The sequence below is a fragment of the Onychostruthus taczanowskii genome, unplaced genomic scaffold (genome assembly GCF_017590055.1).
Source record: "Onychostruthus taczanowskii isolate IOZ18803 unplaced genomic scaffold, ASM1759005v1 scaffold15, whole genome shotgun sequence".
NCBI classification, from domain to species: Eukaryota; Metazoa; Chordata; class Aves; order Passeriformes; family Passeridae; genus Onychostruthus; species Onychostruthus taczanowskii.
Genome location: NW_024498685.1, coordinates 14,444,768 through 14,464,123, shown reverse-complemented (window position 1 = coordinate 14,464,123; position 19,356 = coordinate 14,444,768). Strand labels below are relative to the sequence as shown.

Sequence of the window (19,356 nt, the reverse complement as noted above, 5' to 3'; positions counted from 1 at the left end):
TCAAAATCTGTCCAAAAATAAACAAGGAAATCAGATCACCCTCAGAGTTCAGACACTGAGGTCTGCTATGCTCTGATACCACACATGTCCGATACTGACTTTTTTTTTCCCCTATCCAGCAATAGGATGTGCTCGTTTGTAACAGAGAACGATATATGCAACAAAAGCTTAATGTCAATTCATTCACTTAGGGAAATACACCGTTTCATTGATTTATATAATCGCAGATGGGAGTGCATACATTTCATTTAAACCCCAAATTACCATGTTTGAAGGGGAGGGGAAGAGGAGCAGACAAAGTTCCACAAAGCCAGCAGTATCTGTATATTCATTCTTAATTTCCTTTAGCAGAGAAACAGCGTTACCTTTTATTTCTCCAAAGTTCCCTGATCCCATGGCAAGAAGCTTGTCTTTCCAGTCCTTTGATAGTAGCTTTTCAATACTGGGAGTTTCTGAGTGAAGGGGGGGAAAAAAAACGTAAGCAAATCAACATGACTGTCTCCACAATAGAACTCATTAAAAGTCTATCTGCTAAAAATAAGGCCAACCCTATTCTGGGCCCCAGTTAGTAATGACTTCATCAACAAACTGATAAGGGGGGGTGAAGAGAAAAAAAAATGGGGGGGAACAAAAAAGAAAAAACTGAATGTGTTTTGTCACCTGCTGTTTCAAAACCATTAGCTTTTTCCTCTAGTGGAACAAAGCTCCGGTAATTCTGTATTACAATGGGCACACATAAACCTGCAGTTCATTGTTTTTCAATTTGGTGAACAAGTTGCTGCCTATAATGGATGCCTGTCAGTTTCTGGGTGTTAGTCTGCAGTCGAAAAATAATTATGTTGATAAAATGCGGAGTAAAGAGAGAGAGAGAGAGAAGCAAAGAATTAGCTCCTAAATCTGCTACATGTAATTATATCCCTCTGAGCCTTTACAATTACATCCACTTTATAATGTGTGTTTAAACATCGTGTGGTGGTAAGCACACTGTGGAAAGATTTTCCAGTAACACACGCATTATAAATAATAATAAAAAGTTGGGTACGGAAAAAAGCTTTAAAAGACTGCAAAATCCAGAGGGAGAAAAGGCATTGCTTAGAATGGAAACCCATTATTTGCTCATTTCAGATTCTATCACTTCCTTTAAAAATAAAATAAAATATATTCGTTCAGTATTTTCAGGAAAAATGCAGCGAGGGTGTGGGATGGGTCTGATATTTATGTCTGCAACTCTTGCGTTCTGACCTCTTTTTGTGTAGAATTTTAATGCATAAGTAAATATAAATGCTAATAAAATTCAGAGAACATTAAACTCAATTCCAAACAATGTAATTGTATATTCTTGTCAGCATTTAGATGGGTACACAATTACAATAGCTTTCAATCCCACGATTAGCACTGCATTCAGTTAGAAAATGGAGTGTACTAAAAGATAAGTGTCCCAGTATGTGCCATCTAAATAACAATACCCACACTTATTATCTGGATCTAAGACATATACAGCTATTCTCCACATCCGTGTTTATGTGTATTTGTATTTGTTCAGGCATTTGTTTACCCCCTACCAGGAGCATAAAGGGAGCACACGCTAACTTATCAAAGGGACCGTCTGGCCTAGAGACCATACAATTATTAGCAACTGGTTAACTTTCCCCACAGTAAAAACCTTTACGAGCAGCCTTCATTATGTCGTTCGGCCGATCCGGCTCCTCTCCCGAGCCGCGGCTCGGAGCTGGAGGCGCTGCGGCTGCCGGGGCTCTGCCGGCCGCGCCGGGGATGCTCTCCTGCATCCCACACCCACCTGCGCGCTCGCACGCAGGCAGGACGGACAGACGGACGGACGGACAGCCGAGCCGGGCCGGGCGAGCAGCGACAACCTCCGGATGGCACCGCCAGCCCAGCAGGGCGATGGGCTGCGCTGCGGGTCTGTTCACCCGGCAGCACCCCGACCTCCTCCTGCGCACCCGCGGGCCGATCCCCGCCCTTGGCCGGGCGAGGTTTCTCGGCCACAATCCCTGGGCTTGTCCCCGAGCCCAGGCAAGCCCGGCGCTGCCGGCGGAGCCCGCTCCGAGCGCGGCCGCCGGGCTCCGGCCGCTGCTCCGCCCGCCCCCTCGGAGCGCCCACCAAGGAAACCATCCCCACTGCGCGAATAGGTCAGACAAACACCGCCCCTGTTCCTCGTTCCTTTCTTTTTAATATGTATTTTTTAATTAATATTCCTCCGTGCTTTTCTGAGAACTCCGGAACGGCGTGTAAACAGGCCGGAGCGAATGCGGCGTTTGCGGCGGAGCGCCGTCAGTCACTAAAAGCCAAGAAACCTTTGCAAAGCAGGAATGCGGCAACAGGGACCCACTGTGAGCTGACAGCGGGCTCCAGAGCCTCCAGGCACCAAAAGCAGCCCGCCTTACTTTTAAGTCCATTGTCAGCAAAGTCCAGGACAAAGCTTTTCCCCCGCGGCTGGACAAAATACTCGCCGTGGTGCGCTGGTGAAGAAGCACAAGTCTGCTGCCTAACTTGCTGCCTTAAAGCTACAGCAGCGCTCAGGAGCCGGGGCTGCCAGAGCCCGCTGCCTGCCGGCATCCCTGCCTGCCTGAATCCCAGTTTGCCGGCATCCCTGCTTGCCTGAATCCCAGTTTGCCGGCATCCCTGCTTGCCTGAATCCCAGCTTGCCTGAATCCCAGTTTGCCGGCATCCCTGTTTGCCTGAACCCCTGTTTGCCAGTATCCCTGCCTGCCGGCATCCCTCCTTGCCCTAACCCCTGCGTGCCTGAATCCCAGTTTACCGGCATCCCTGCCTGCCCGAACCCCAGTTTGCCAGTATCCCAGCAGCCGGCATCCCTCCTTGCCAAGCCGTGCCGTGCCGAGCCGGGCCCAGCCGCAGGGCTCTGCTCCATCCCCACAGGCTGAACCGTGCCGTGCCATGCCAGGCCCAGCCGCAGGGCTCTGCTCCATCCCCGCAGGCTGAACCGTGCCGTGCCGGGCCAAGCCGCAGGGCTCTGCTCCATCCCCGCAGGCTGAACCGTGCCGTGCCATGCCAGGCCCAGCCGCAGGGCTCTGCTCCATCCCCGCAGGCTGAACCGTGCCGTGCCATGCCAGGCCCAGCCGCAGGGCTCTGCTCCATCCCCGCAGGCTGAACCGTGCCGTGCCATGCCAGGCCCAGCCGCAGGGCTCTGCTCCATCCCCGCAGGCTGAACCGTGCCGTGCCATGCCAGGCCCAGCCGCAGGGCTCTGCTCCATCCCCGCAAGGCTGAGCCGAGCCATGCTGTGCCAGGCCAAGCCGCAGGGCTCTGCTCCATCCCCGCAAGGCTGAGCCGTGCCGAGCCGAGCCGGGCCAAGCCGCAGGGCTCTGCTCCATCCCCGCAAGGCTGAGCCGAGCCGTGCCGTGCCGGGCCAAGCCGCAGGGCTCTGCTCCATCCCCGCAGGCGAGCGGGGCCGGCTGAGCCGCGGACGAGCAAGGGGGAGCAATGAACGCGGCCATGTATCAGTGACTGAATTTCTGCGAGAACGGTGAGGATCGCAGTAGGAAATCACGATTAGAGATGTGAAAGGCCAAATGGCAAAATCCCAATAGTAACAATGCATCTGTTCATTAATGTGTGAATATGAGTAATATGAAAATTTAACACAATTATAAGCCCCCTCAGCAATCCTGATGGCATAAAATAGATTGTGGTGATCTAATCAGTGCTTCCCCTGTTGAAATACTGTATGTTAACTATTCAAAATAATACTATATAGATTTTTTTTCCTTTAAGACCCCCAAGCAATCATATTAAATTGATGTCCTAACTTAGTCTCAAACCTCTCTTGATTTGAACTGCCATTTTTACGTAAGGCACTTCAACACAATTTTGACACAGAATCAGCAAATAATCGTCCTTCTGTTAATACTTAAAAAGAACTTTAATTCAGAAAGACAATAGCTTCCCCACCCCTATAGCTTTACACAGCCAAAGACCTAGATTAGATTACAGCTTGTTTAATTCTATTGTATACCATGTTAACATCTTGTACTTACATAAAATATGCTATTCATATACTCAGCCTATCACATTTCAGTAACTGCTTGTGAAATACCTTGTGCACCATGTATTGGAAAGAAACATTTATTATGTCATTTATGTACCCCATTAAAAAAAAAGATTTGAAATTTACACATCTTAAATAAAAATAACTGTTTAAAAGGTTACGACAGTAGAGGTTCCATGAGTTACACAGAAACAGTGATCCTTTGTTCAGCTTTTTTTAGACTTGATTGGGAAGATGATGCTCTCAAATTAAGAGAAGAAATAAACGCTGTCTCTTGTTTGCAAGGCAGGCATTCTCTGGATTCACTGCAAAGTCACTAAAACTTTTAATGCTGGCACATAGAATGTGCAGCTTGGAACAGGGCAAGGTGGCCTGCACACAGAACTGCTGCTCCTGATCCCTACTCCAACCTCTCCTCTCCTCTTGGACTCCCCAAACCACGGTTCCTACGTGCAAAACCTGAGCTGTACTGGGACAGGTTCTGGATGTGCATCAGGACAGCTATGCATTCCAGTGCTCTGCATTTCCAAAAAGCTACACAGGGTGTTCTGAGCACTCATAACAGCCCCTTGGAGCAGAACCCAGAATTGCCCCTTTGCTTCCCCCAAGCCCCAGTGAGCTGAGAATGCCCCCAGCACCATCTGCAGTGCAGGTCCTATGGCCCACAGGCACAGGATGAGCTCACCTGCAAGACCTGTTCACAGGCTGTTTGTGAACAGTAATTACTCACTGATGTTTGACACGTTTGCTCCAGACACACCAAGAGGAGTGCTACACGTTGCTGCAGAAGAGGATTACAGAGAGGGCCCCAAAGAGAAGGACTGAGATGGAAAGAAGAACAGGAATCATCAACTGAACACTGGCCAAGAGGCGCCTGACTGAATCAGCAGAGATACAAATTAACCCACAAAAATGATTTCTGCTGTCTCTACTTCACACACTTATCAGTCATTAGCTCTTTCTAGAGATATTTATGGCACCTTTTATTTTCCTTCTTCCCCCTTGCCTCTGTTGGTTACACATGCCTGTCTGCATCACTGTGTCTGGCAGTGCCCACTGGTGAGTGCCCCAGTGCCTGTGCCAGCAGCTCTCAGTGCCCCCAGCCCTGCCACCCTCCCTCTGCTCCAAGCTGACCCCCTCATCCTCAACAAGGAGTTTTGGAGACTGATCTGGAATCTCACACAGGCCTAGGGCACCTTCCTTGGAGCTGTGAGAGCCCCACGTTCACTGCTCTGCACATATGGATGTGCCTGCACACCCAGGGAACTGCCCTTGCACGAATCATCTCAGTAAATTAACATTAAATGGCTTTTTATCTGATTTTTGGTATGCCGACAAGCGTGTCACTGTCCCTCTACTCCTGCATGTGATATTTAAATACAGCTTCATTGACTTACTTGCTCAATAGCCCTGAAGTTTTCACACTGGGAAGGGAGTGTTTATTTCCAGGAAATACAGAGCCATAGCAAGAGAGAAGCACAATTTTTATCACTGCTGGACTTCTGCTGAATTTAGTCTACTTGCTGAAGTTAATTTTTTTCAAGCATTTTAACTCCCCTTTGGGAGTGGAACTAATCCTGCTCTCAGTTCAGTGCAGCACCGATGCACGTGTACCTGGACCTGCCCCGGCAGCCTTCCAAAATCCCAGTCCCAAGAGCATTCCCTCCAGGCCCAGCCTCTCCAGGAGCCCTCTTCAATCCCTGCTCCAGGGTCACAGTCCTAGAAATCCACTCACAAGAGCTCAGAACGGTGCTCAGTGCCAAATCTCTATTACCTCTCTCTGCTGCTGCTGATCATTTACTGAAAGCAAGCTCTGGTCTCCTGCAGCTGCCTGCTTCCAGAGAAAGGCACACAATTCCAACGTGCTGTCACGAGGCGAGGAACAGGAGCTCTCCACACGTCCAGAAGAGCCATGGTTTGAAGAAGAAATGGGAGAGAAAGCCCTGGTGCTACAAAGAGACAGCTGTGAGGAAGGGCAGCAGGCTGGGCTCAGCTGAGCACAGGTCAGGAGGAGAAGGGTGAGTCCTGGAGCTCACAGGGTGTCTGGGTGTCCAAAGAGGAATGCCATCCCAAGGAGGTGCCCAAAGGCTTCCCTCCTCTCTAACCACAGTGGGCAGATCTTTACCTGGGCTGGCAGACAGATACTTAGGAAAAAAGTAAAAGCAAGATGTTTGGCCTTGGCAAGGATGATGACACAAAGTGCAGCAAGAACAGAGAGAAGCCAAGGGTTGCTCAATGCCCAGCCAGAGCACCAAACATCTCCTGCCAACAGGAGTTATTCCTAGAGGAAGGAGTACTTGCTTGGCACAAATTATCATGAATGAGCTTCAATACTGCCTGATACACCTCCCACTTCTGGCAAGCACCTTCTTTTGTATTAAGAAAGCACTGGCAAACACTGAGCTGGCACCTATTATTCACCTTTTTCTTCTGCTGTGGTCATAAATACGTTCCACCTATCAGTCACAGCTCCAGCAGCCCTCACCTACCAAATGCCACCCCACTGGCACCCTGTCCTCTGCTCATGCACCACAACAAACCCTCCCTGCTCTGAACCAGGAAACAAGATAAAGGGCAGGTTTCCACTCTGCTTTTAAAAGAGCAGAGAAACACGGAGATAGAAGAAATTTCTCTGTTTACGCCCCCATTTTTTTATTAAGAAGCTCTTATCTAGACAAAATCAGAACCAATTCTCACAGCAAGGAAAATAAAGCAACTATTATGAAGAAAGGGTTGGTATCAGCAGGTTACATAGACATGCAGCATCTGCATACACATATGGTTCTCCATCAACAGAATCATGCTTTGAGGGAACTACTTGCAGCTAGGCAAGACACTATGAATCATGAGCAGGCACAACACAGAATGTATTTAAATTTGGAAATCAAAGACCACAAAACATACATTTTTCTCTTGCCTTCCAGGAAGCACTGCAGTTTTTCACCAGTCTAAAAGCAGTTTAAGCTTTTGGAGCAAACACTAGGAAACACCTCTATAAATGTAAATATTGTTCAAAGGTAGGACACGGTTGCTCAGGCGTGAGAAGCAAAAACGTGGTGCTAAGCACAACACTACCTGGGGCTTCTGTGACTGGCCAGAAAGTGGTCTGCTGTTGGGTTCTGTGGGTTTGGGTTGTTTTAACACCCAAAATGTTTTTTAGTCTTTGGGCACGAAGTCCCAGAGCTGAAGCAAACATCCAAGTTACAATATTAGGGAGCTGTGGTGCCCTGGCCAGCACATCACAGTCTGACTCTCAGTGCACCACTCCATCACAGCCACTGTGCAGAAAACAGCTGGGCTGCATATGGCCATGGGCAGCTTCCAAGCCCACTAAAAAGCTCCCTTCCCTGGCAGAGATAACCAGCCCTCCTGCTCCTGGAATCTCCAGCCCCATCCCAGCCACACGTTAGCTCACACAGCTTTGCGTTTCGGAGGACAAAATCAACTTCTGCATCCACAGATGACTGCAGTCACCTGTGGTGCACAATGACATCAGGTTACCACTGCATTCTTGCTGCACACAGGGCCTCATTTTGTGTATGCTCAAAAATACAACTCTTGCTTTCGAGTTGTTTGCTCTCTTTTGCAATGCCCATCATGCTGCTTTGATGAAGTACGTGCTGTATGAATGATATTTTTGTTGTAATTTCTGGTAAAAGAGCACTGCTTTTTTTGTGTTTTAAAAAACTAATTCACATAGTCAGAAAAGGTTCCTCATAGCACCATAAATAAATTGTTTAATATTTCAATATCCAAATCAATAATCTGAATGCCACCAGAAACACAATTGTGCCCAAAAATATACAAAGCAATTACTTTCACAACTGCTCACCAATGTCTACTGCCAGTCCCACAAGAAAGTTACCTAAAACCACAGGGATGTTTATTAGGAAGGAAATGTTAAACAGCCTTGATACACTGAACTACCAGTTGATAAAATAATTAGTGTTGCAGCATATTGACCTGTGTGCCCTCTGTGCCCTCTGGGGTTGGTCAGTGCCCCTGGGCACTCCATGGCTCGTTCCCTGCAATGCTGCTCACCTGTGCTGCACAGCTGGAGCCACTCAGGGATGAGGCCACAGCCCCAACCACATGCACCACCATCTCTGTGCCTAGAAATTATCTCTTGGGCAAACCCCACCACAAGGCAGGAACACATGGCTAGGCAGGACAGGGAAGAGCAGAGGGACTTCTTAAACTAGGTTTGAGACACAAACCATCATCTCAATCAATGCCACCCTCAGGAATAGCCAAGCTGTTGTCTGAAATTCTGATACTCCCCATCACCTGACTGCACTGGCAGCTGCTCCATTACCTGTGTGCTTTTCAGGCTGTCCTGTCTCACTGAGCAGTCACCCACTCACACAGGAGATGTTCAGTGCCAGGACATCACACCAGTCCTTCAGCCTCCCAGCAGAAGAGCCCATGCTCATTTGGGGGTTACACAGCCACAGCCAAGATCTTCTCAGCTTCCATCCTCTGCTGGTATACAGCCTCAGGACAGAGCCTGCTTCCAGATGGGAAAAATTCAGGCATTTCTCAAAGTCTCTCTGTCACTTTTCTGGACTGAGATGTCCAAAAAGCCCATCTGAGGTCTGAATACCTGAGACAACCACCTCTTCCATGAGCACATTGCTGAGCCGGGGAACAAGCCTGCATTCCTGCTCTCACCTCAGCACAGGGAATTCCAGCTCTCTCTCTCTTATGTCTAACATGCTAACCTGTAGAGTACATACTCCATTGCCTTGCCTACCTCGGCTCAGGTTGTAGCATTTCTGTTTTCCACATTCTGTGCTGCTTTAGTGTGTGGGTCTGGGTTCACATGAGGGGATGGTGAGCTCTGTGCACAGAGCAGGGAGACAAAACAATTCCTGCTCCAGCTGGGCACCAAGGACAAATGATCCAAATCTCAGCCCAGGAGCACAAACCCCATGGGCTGCAGAGAGAAAAACAAGCAGGATGGGAGTGCAGGGGCTGAGCTGGAATTGGACACTGAACTGCAATGTGCACATGGAGCAGAGCTGATCCCAGGGAGAGACCCCGGGAGCGCTCGTGCATTTTGGGACCATTTGGGTTCATCTTGGGTGCAGCCCTGGCTGGGCTCTGGTGCTGCCCAAGGTGCATCCATGGAGGAGATCCTTTGGATAAATCCCTGCTTTGTTCTGGAACTCTGCCCAGCCCCTGTTCAGGTCAGCCTCCCCAGGCATCAGGAGCATCCATGGAGGAGATCCTTTGAATCAATCCCTGCTGTATTCTGTAGCTCTGCCCAGCCCCAGGCATCAGGGCCATGGTGCCCCGAGAAGGGCTCTGGGACCAGCACAGGATGTCACACCAAGGACAGCACATCTCCTGTCACTGCAATCCACTGGGATTGGGTGCCCTGGATCCCCAAAGGCCTTCAGGAGCACAAATCCCATTCTGGACAGGAATTAGGGTCTGGCTGCCTTTGGAGACCCAGGCCAGAGTTGCCCAAAGAACACACTCTGCCAAAAGAGGCGTTTCACTGGCACAAGCCTTGCTGGAACGCCTTCTTCTGCACACACAATATTTAGGATGATTCCAGCTCCCTGCTGGCACTACCTTCTTCACCCCTAATTATATTAACATGCAGGAATGAAGTAAGTTTTTGAACCTTATCAAACTTGAAATAAAACAAAAGTGAAATTTTTAAATGTGCCCAGCTCTTTCCTGATGTACAAAAAATAAATACATGAAACAGAGTAAGTCACTTTCAAACAGCTGAGCAGCAACCCTTTCCTTTTTAATTGAAGTTCCACCAGTAGGAATCCTTATGAAAAGAAGGGCAACAGTGAAATTAAAAAAACCCTCTCCTACACATGAAAAAAGAAGAATTCTATCTTATTCTGTGTTCTTCAGCTTTCTAATGCCCCTTTAATTCCTGGCATCTCTAAATCAAAGAAGGAATTGAATTTCTCAGGAGTGGTCCACCCAGCAATGAAAGTGTGTCAGATGACAGAAGGAGGTGGTATTCTGAACTTCACTGAAATCCCACAAATATATTTTCATATTTCCAGAGACTATTTCAAGAGTAACAGCATAAAAACAAAGACATCTATAATTGAACAACATTAAATTTCACTTCAGTTTTGTTTTTCTGTCTCAGCTGGACAGAGATACTCCACCAGAATACATATTCCCCAGAAATACATTTTTGTGTTAGTACTACCAAGTGAGCCAGTCTCTAATTAAAGGGCCATAATATCTTGTTAATATTAACAGAGGGCCATGGTTTTGGTCTGCTAATTTTTCACATCTTCAGCACATTCTTGATAAGTAAGAGGGATTTAAAAAAGGCATTCAATGAGATGATTATACACTAACTTTTTTATAGGTATTGACACACCACTAAGGATGTTCTAGGGAGATTCCATGGTTTACCCTTTGACCAAAAAGATCTTTATGCTGATCTGTCACCTTTAAAGTAATTAAATTCTTGAACAAACCCTAAAACAAAGCACCAAGAGCCTCCAGAAGTATGTAATCTAAATAACCATATAACATAAATTGAGAGCTAGAGTGTTTGGCTAGAATGCCAGGGAAATCCTTGCAAAGCTCAACCACTTCTCTTCCGAAATCCTAAATTCAACAGCAGCAATTTAACCCTTCACATACAGTTACCACAGCCTTCCTACCTGAAAATCTCAGAGCAACTTACTTAAAAATGGAAAAAAAAAAAATGGAGTCCTGAAGTGCTGGTCATTTTCCTCAAAATGAAAAACGCGAGGATTATGTGTGATGAAGCTGAGGAGACAATTTTCTAATAGCCCAATCTCTCAGCCCTGGCCAATGCTGTCACTTGCCAGCAGCAGAAAGCAGCCCTGGCCTCGGGACGAGGGGCTGCCAGGGGAGCTGGGGGTGCCTGGGGCTCCTCACCCTGACAAAAAGTCTCATTTGGCAGTGCAACACAGAGAAATAACGGGGGAAAAGTAAGCAAAACAAGCACCCTGCTCAGGAAGCTGCTCAGGAAGCTGTGGAGGGCTCTGGGGTTATTCTGGGATAGCTCTCCCTGCTTTGGGGGACAGAGCTCCCACAGGGCACCCCTGCTCCTGTGCCCCCCCAGCAGGGCACGGAGCTGCTTCCCAGGGGGAGCCAGGAAATACCCTGCTGCAGCTGTGCTGCTCACTGGCATGATCCTCAGCTCCCACCCTCCTCCCCCAGCCTGTTTTCCTTTTTTTTTTCTTTTTTTGACAGCTGTCTTCCTATCTCCCCAACAGGTGCTATTAGGCCCTGAACAATGGCAAAGGCTTTTAAGCCACTGCTGTTGACAAGTGAAAGGGAACAACAAATGGCTCCGTAGTGCTCTTCTCCCAGGGTCACTCAACCAATGGTAATAGTTATTATTTTTATTTATTAGCTCTGTGGCACTGTCCTCCATTGTACCTCCTCCAACCTCCCCTCTCCGTGCCAGCAAGGAGCTTTTTAACTTTTAATAAAAATGGGCGAGCGCTTAGCTCCTGAGCTGGCTCTTTCTGCAAAGTGCACAGCTAATGAATGTTGTCCATTTGTAGCTGGATAATTTATGATGGCAGCAGAGCAGAGGTGGGGAGGGCTGGACCCAGATATGGCCATTACTTACTCTGCCAAGGGTGGCAACGGGAGCACGGGGAGCTGCAGGGCTGACAGAACGGAGAGGGGCTCTCACCCTGGATTTGGGGCTTTTTTGGGCATAATTACAAGATTAGCAGATAAACATGACATCCCCTCTTTTGGGGTTGATGTAATTTTTCTTTTCCCTCCTTAGCATTTTGCTGACTGCATCACAATCCTCTTCAGAGAACAATGGCAGGTGGAAGAAAAGTTCATTTTCCCTTAAGTGAAAATGACTGCGCCCATTTAAACAATGCGCTCAGAAGTGTTACTGCCAGGAGAGAAAATTGTGCCAGAATGTTTTCTGATCCCAATATATTTCTGATCCACATGTATTTACTAGATGAGGTTGCTCAATTAATAAATGGAATGCAGCAGATAAACCCTATCAAATGCAAGCCCTGTGTTGTCACTGTCCTGGCAAGCCAGGTAAATATGAAGGAAAATCAGACAATTCCATGTCCAAACAAAATCAGTAAACCAGCAAGTGACCTGGAAGCACAAATACACCTGGAAGTTGAAAATGCAAAGCTAAAAACCATCAAAGTATTGACATACTGTTGAACTGGTTTGTTTAGAGCCATGTGTTATCTATCAGACTGAGGTAATAGTATGTACATCTTTGATCATCTGGACCTATTTATTTAAATTATAAATTGACACGACTGTGTAGTGAAAGGGCTACAGACATCAGGCTGTGGATGTACTTCCTAGAGAAAACCTGTACTGTTATAATTTGAACCTAATATAACATGGAAAGAAGCAGAAAACACTCATTTGGGATGTTAATAACACCATTGAAGGAATAGTAAAAATTGAAAACAGAAAACTGGAAAGCATATCCCCCTGAAACAACAAAAACCCCACACATTAGGCCCAGACTTCTATTCTTTTTCAAAACATGACAGACTGTTTTACCACTGGAAGTGAGAATTAAAGCACATATGCCTGATGCTAAACAACTACACATCCTCAATTCCTCTTGCACAACATATGTGACCACAAAATCTCCATCATCCACTGCCAGATGCCAGAAAGACAGGAACAACAATAGGATTAATAATATTAAAGAAAGGTACACTATAAATCAAAGCTTCTAAAGTGCAGGTAGTTTCAGAGTAAATCACACTACTAGCTGTGGTGTAAATGATATTTGCATGAAATCATTATGTCAACTTAGGTAGAAATTATTAAGGCTAATGCCATCCTTGGACTTGCCTAAAATAATCTCCCAGGACTGGCCCCCAGGTTTCTCCACTGAAGTACAGCATTCCATCTGCCTTGACAACTTGTTCTGTTTGTTCATGGATTTTTTGGATTCTCTTATTTTCAGCATAAACAGGGTGAGGAAATACATTGGGTTTCCTTTTGATCAAGCATTTTTCCTTCTGAGTTAGGGAATAACACTGAGATACACGGGTGGTTCAGCCATGTAACAGCTGTGACAGGTAATCCCCAAATACCCAAAGAGAAATCAGAGGAAGTCTATTATGCACAGCTCTTTAACATAATAGTTCTAGACAAGGGGAAAGGAAAGTCAGAAAGTAAAAGCAGAAAAGTCAAAGAGGGAAAAAGAGAAGGGAGATGAAGAAAACAATGCTGAGAACAAGGAAAGAGCAAGACTGAGGAAGAGGCTCATCTGTCAAATCCAAAACCTCCTTGTATTACACAGTGCACTGAAGAGAGGAGAGCCAGGGCAACTCTGCAGCCACTCCCTGGCTATGGGAAACTGTCCCCAGCCAGCAAACAGATAGCTGCAGCAGCCTGGGCAAGGTCAAACAGCTGGGAAACTTACAGCAAAGACAAAGGGATTTAGATTGAAGCACTGACTATGCCTTCAAAACACTGCCAGCACGCCAAAGAAAAACATCTTTTTTATCATAGAGGAATCTCACTCATACCCTGCAGCAGAACTTTTTCAGGCTACTTCAGAAAACAAGGCTTCCTGCATTCACCTTAGGATGTTCAAGCTTCCTCTGTGGATTGTCCAGATCCACAAGAAAGCTCATCTGCATTTAGGATGGCTTCAGGAATCACCAAGGACCAGCAAGGTGAACGCAGGGCAGGAACAGAACACTTCCCAAGGGCTAGGGGTCATTCACTGGGCAGCTCTTTACACAATGAGGACAATCAAGAGGCACTACATTCCCCCTGATAGAGAGCACAGACCCCAGACAGAGAACGTCCATCTCTCCTCTGATGAACTTTGAAATGAAATAATTCTCTCAATCTTGCACTGCCAGTCTCACCAATGGGCACCCAGAATTAGCCTTCTCCCTCTGCATCCAGCAAACCTGCCCATGTCACTGTGGGACCTGATCTGTTTCACTAAAAACAAGGCAGGACTAGGAGTGCTCATCCTCACAGATTTCTCAGCTACCCACCTGAGAGGGCCTGCTCCAGTGCCTGGTCCCTAGAACTTAAATTAGGAATCAATTCCTTTCTGCAATTCCAAAGCATTCACCTGTGTAGCCCTAATAACAGCAGTGAAGGGGAAGCTCAAACCAAACTGAAGCAGGATGAACAAGTTTAGATGAAGAAAGAACCACTTGGGAGAGACCATACAACAGATCTGCAACATCTGCAGCTCAGGATCCTGCTCATCTCACCTGTGTGTGGGGGTAAAGACATCTGGGTTTGCTGTGAATGGGCACAAGCTGCACTTGGCTCTGGCAGACAAACCTGGTACCTGTGATCTCATCTTGATCATTTCATGCCACAAAGGAAAAAAGGCATCTTCTGAAACAGCTCTGTTAAAACAAGGTGTCTCTCCTAAGAGCTTGGCCTCATACTCAAGATGCTCAGTGGGACATCCACCTCCTGAGGGAACAGCCAAACCCAAACTCCTGTGCTGGATGGTGATCTCAAGCACGACTGGGCTGCAGCTGACTCAAGGGCTGGGACACAGGGAATGATGAGACCTCAGAGCTGGCCAGACAAACCTTCACCAGGGGCTGGAGCCACACTCAGGAAGGCAACCTTGCAAGACCTGACAGTAAAAGTGGGTGCTTTTTGGGAGTGGAACTCCTTCAAATGAAGATCAAAGCTGTAAACAAAGAGCATATTGCACAAAAAAAAAAAAATCCATGAAAGAACCCAGAGAGCAGATCTGCACAGGGATGTGTGCAGCTCTGCTGCTGAGATTTCTGGCTCCAACTCTTTGTGTCTTTGTGGGGTAACTCTGAACATTGACTCAAACCACCTCAAAGTCCCTAACAAACTCAGCTGAATTTTCATATTTGCATGGAAATCACTTCAGTCAGGTAACTGTTGGTGCAGCTGTGAAAAAAATCAATCCAAGTCCAGTATCAACTGCACCTCAATTTTAACAATGAAACAGCTAATGCTGATGGACTGAATAGTAACACCATTATCAAACTGTTACATGGAATCATATCTTTTGTGATTTAATTCTGTGACTAACACCGATATCTCAGTATGGTACCTACCTTTGTTTTCAGACACAATCCTCAACAATATGCAGTTTACACAGGGATTTAGTTCACATCAAGCAAGAGATGTTTGGAAAAAGAACTACATGCGATTCAGCATTTCTTTTTCAATGCTGAGATAAACCTAGGGCTCAAACTGAAATATTTTCTCTTAAACCCACCTCTCTATGAGTAAGACAGAGAAGTCTTTGAGTAAATGTATATGACATGCAGATATGAAGGAGAGCCATACCAGATACATGTCAGTGGGCCAGAAAAGGACCCCAGAGTCAGTATCAAAAGTGCTGGAGTGAAGCAGAGGGATGTGGGGCTCCTGTGGAGTGAGGCAAATGACAAGGGTGAATTCCCAGAACGCTTGAGAACAGGGTGCCTGGGAAGGTGGGGTGTGCAGTAATTGCAGAATGGTGTAATAGGGAATTTAATAGATCAGAAAAGGCTGAATAGGGTAACAGGCCCATTGTTCAGAAAGTTCTCTTTTGTGGCCAGGCTTTAAGAGAATGCCAGAGAAACAAATGGCTTAATCCTGGGGGGATGCTGTGGCATAAATGAAAGTAGTCTATACCTTGAAAGCCAGCGGAATAAATTTCTGTATCACATAACCACACTGACGACTGCAGCTTCAGCAGAGCCCTAAGACTTTGCAATTGGCAAAACCCTGACAATCACACCCTCCCATGTCCCCCCTTCTCTCTTCAGCAGCATTTTTCAACGTCCTTTGTGGGCAGACAGGGAGTAAGTCACAAGAACGTGGTCAAATGGCACGTAAAACACGATGGTGACAGGGCAGATCGGGGGGAAGGATTCTTCAGGGCTGCCTTACCTTCTGCCCCGTGCTCTAAGCTCTGAGCACCAATTCCCACAGCTGAATTCTCCTTCACACACACTCTCCTTGCTAAGGGAACTGAAGTGCAGCGAGGGACGCTCGGTGCAAGCTGCTGGCCAGCCTCCCTGAGCATCACCTGCCTCGGGGAGCTCTGCCACCCCTCAAGCCCTGTCACAGCAGGTGATGGAGATGCAGGGTCCTGGGACATCAAAGGCAGCGTTCTTCCAGTTTCTTTAGCACAAGCTGGATCAAGAATACAGAAAGGACAGCCTAACTAAAAAAGTAAAGGTCACACTCCGAGGTGTCATATAGAATACCTTATACCTTTCCAGAATATGTTACACCTTTCCTTGCAGGGGTGGCAGAGTTCAAAGTGACACCATCAGCTTTGGCTGTATAAATAACAGAAGAGCCAGGATATCATGTATTGTGTGGTTCAAGGATTAAGGAGAACATAAAACAACTGGCTTTTTTTTTTTTTAATAGGAAAAAAAGCTAGAAATATACATTTCTCAGTCACCCATAATTTCTTAATGCAAGTAACAGATTTCTTAATTAAGAAAAAAAATAATCTCAAGCTCATTCTTACTTAGGCAGAAGAGGGAAATGTAGAAAAGTAATGCAGCAATCCCCAAACCCAACTTTTTCCAGATCTTTATGAAACTCAGTGCTCAAATTCCTACTACACCTAGATGAAAGCTATCAGTTGGCTCTAAACAAGTAATGCAGCAATCCCCAAACCCAACTTTTTCCAGATCTTTATGAAACTCAGTCTCTAGTGCTCAAATTCCTGCTACACCTAGATGAAAACTATCAGTTGGCTCTAAATTGGGCTACAGAAATTCTACAATTCTCTGTGAGTCTTTTGAACGAAATTCCATTCTAAAGCAATTAACAGAGAAAAATTAATTTGCCTTCCAAGAATTCAGGGCTGGAGATGCGTAGCTCAGCTGTGACTTGTGGTTTACTTGGTAGGCAGCGTGTTGTACTTTTTATTCTTCTTCCCTCTCCTTTGCCAGAGGAAAAAAATAAAAAACATCACCATAGGTACATATTTCTTGAGAGCTCTGCACGAAAGATAGGCTCTGCAAAGCCCTGGTCTGACTTTAAGTGAAACACTTGTTTCCATACATATTACAGATACTTGTTTTGTGAGAGTTTAAAACATATAAAAGCAGCTTTGAACATTTCTAACTCAGACAAAAAAAAAAAATCAAGGCACGGAAAGTTTCCTCAACCCATTTAAATTGCATTTGGGTAGTTCTCTGTGGGGCTACTACAGATTCCTTTAACCCCACCAAGTCTCTCAGCTCCATTAAATTCATGACGCGTCTCGAGCACTCGCTCTTCTGCAGGAGAGCGTGGGGTCTCCACCAGACACCTACAACCCCCTGAATTGGAAGAGCTGACCCAGGGCAGCCATCAGTGCGCCCTGCCTGCAGCGGTGCCGCGCTGCAACGCAAAACACAGACAGCATTTGGAGGAGGAAGAAGGTGAGGGGTACGGCGAGTGGGTTTTTCACCGTCAGTGGGGAGAGGCTTCCCGTTGCCTCAGAGGACTGAGCCACTCGAGGCTCACCACGCACAGGACCACATCCCTCTGTGTGAGCACCCCAAGCACCCAAATCCTTCCAGCAGCCCCCGCTCCGAGGTGCTCCTGCCACCCTACACAATGCTTCAGTCAAGGCTGAGCGATGGTAACTGTGATTACCACAAAAAATGTATTTCCACAACGGCCTTTTTTGTCCGCTGTTGTAACTCCTTGCTCCCAGAGCTGTGTTTATAATGAAACGTGTGGTGGATTTTCCATTAAAAGCCTTGGCAGCAGTTTCTGTAGTTTTTCTCATGTATCGCAAGTTCAATACTCTTTCTGCATTTGCTTCACAATAACCAGTCCATTTCCAAGTGATTAATTTTCTATTCTAAAACAATGCATTCCTTTCCCCTCTCGACTTGCTGGTGTGGGGTTTTGTTGTGTTTTTTTTTTTGTTTTTTTTTTTCCTTTTCTTACCAAGAGAAAAAAATTCTTTTTCAATGACATCATGGTATAAAATTTTCAAAGCAGGTTTTAGCGGGAGATATGCAGATTGCTTTGAAAAGTTACCCTCATAAATAACAACAAAGTACTGAATTATCAGGGCTGTAACTCAGTCAAGAGGTGCTGTAACTATTTAAATTATATGACCTCAGCAGAACCTCTTGATTGAATTGCAGCCTTTCATTAAACCGGGCACTCTGTATTATTTTCTCTGAACTAGAGCAAATCAGGATGGTAAAGAGATTAGCCCCCAAGCCCATCTCTTTGTGATCTAGAGGCATATAATTTTTAACCATTACCTCAATTTTGTAACTTAAAAAGCCTGTGCACAATCTACTGCGTCAATAATTCCTTTCTCCATGTAGGGAATGATGACACTACAAAAATACTGCTGTGTAACCCAGGTACACTGAGAAACTGAGAGGCTTGTAAAGGAGCAAGATCCCACTGCTGAAAGCTAGAGAAAAGTGGGGAAAAAAGGAGGGAGAAGAGAAAACTGTAGCTTCATAGCACTGCTGCTTCATTCACAAAAAGCTCCAAACCAGAAGGGACCATTAGCTCATACAGGCTCATCTTCTATATATATTACTGAATATTCATTATTTCATCAACCAAAATCAAACCTTCCTCTGATTTATTTCTAACTACCATTTTACTAGAAGAGAAACAGCTGGCCTCTGAGTCAGGACATTCCATAAATATCTCCTTGCTTTTACTGGAAAGCTGTGTGTGTAGGGATGAGGGTGGAGGGAACCAGGGTACTTATAACACTCTCCCTGTTCATCTCCAGCTGGCTGATATGATGCTGCCTCCGTATTTGGAGAGAGACAACCTCCACACCAGTGGTTCCCAAACAAACCCATGACAACAACATCGGCGTTTGGGAACTTTTCAGGGAGTGGGTCCAGGCAGGAGCTCTGTCGATGCACGGGCGACTCAGACGTGTGTGAGGGAGAGACAATGATGCATCTGACTCCATCATCAGCAGGCTCGATGATTACTTTATTATTCTACACTATAAACACTGCATCTGAAGTGAATCTGCCTTGCCCACAACTGCACAGAGCTGCACTCGTCCTCGCCTCTCCCGTGACTGTCCCGTGACAGTCTGACACACACACACAGCTCTTGGCCCTGACAGGCCAAGGCAACAAGACATCCTCACTCTGGGTAAACAATCTCCATACTGCATTCTGCTCTGGCACAGCAAGAGAGAGAAGAACTACGTTTTCCTCCCTCTCTGCCTGTCTCACAGCCCCTCTCTGCTCAGAGGGCATTGAATACCACAGGAGCTCCCTGCTCGTGCCAGCGGCCCGAGGGATCCCTTCTCCAGAGAGAGCTCCCCAGGCTGCTCAGCAGGGCTTGGGGCATGATTTAGGAGGAACAAGCTTGCTCCTACCATAGCCTGGAA

At 46.4% G+C, this 19,356-nt stretch overlaps 1 protein-coding gene across 1 annotated transcript in view; it reads right to left on the bottom strand.

Annotated features, from left to right (window-relative positions):
* The window catches only part of SOX5 (SRY-box transcription factor 5), a 282,734-nt gene that overhangs the window by 154,910 nt on the left and 108,468 nt on the right, over positions 1-19,356 (bottom strand). The window contains exon 4 of the mRNA XM_041398803.1: positions 366-452. Coding sequence (XP_041254737.1) covers positions 366-452 — 87 coding nt within the window. The remainder of the gene's footprint in view (positions 1-365; positions 453-19,356) is intronic.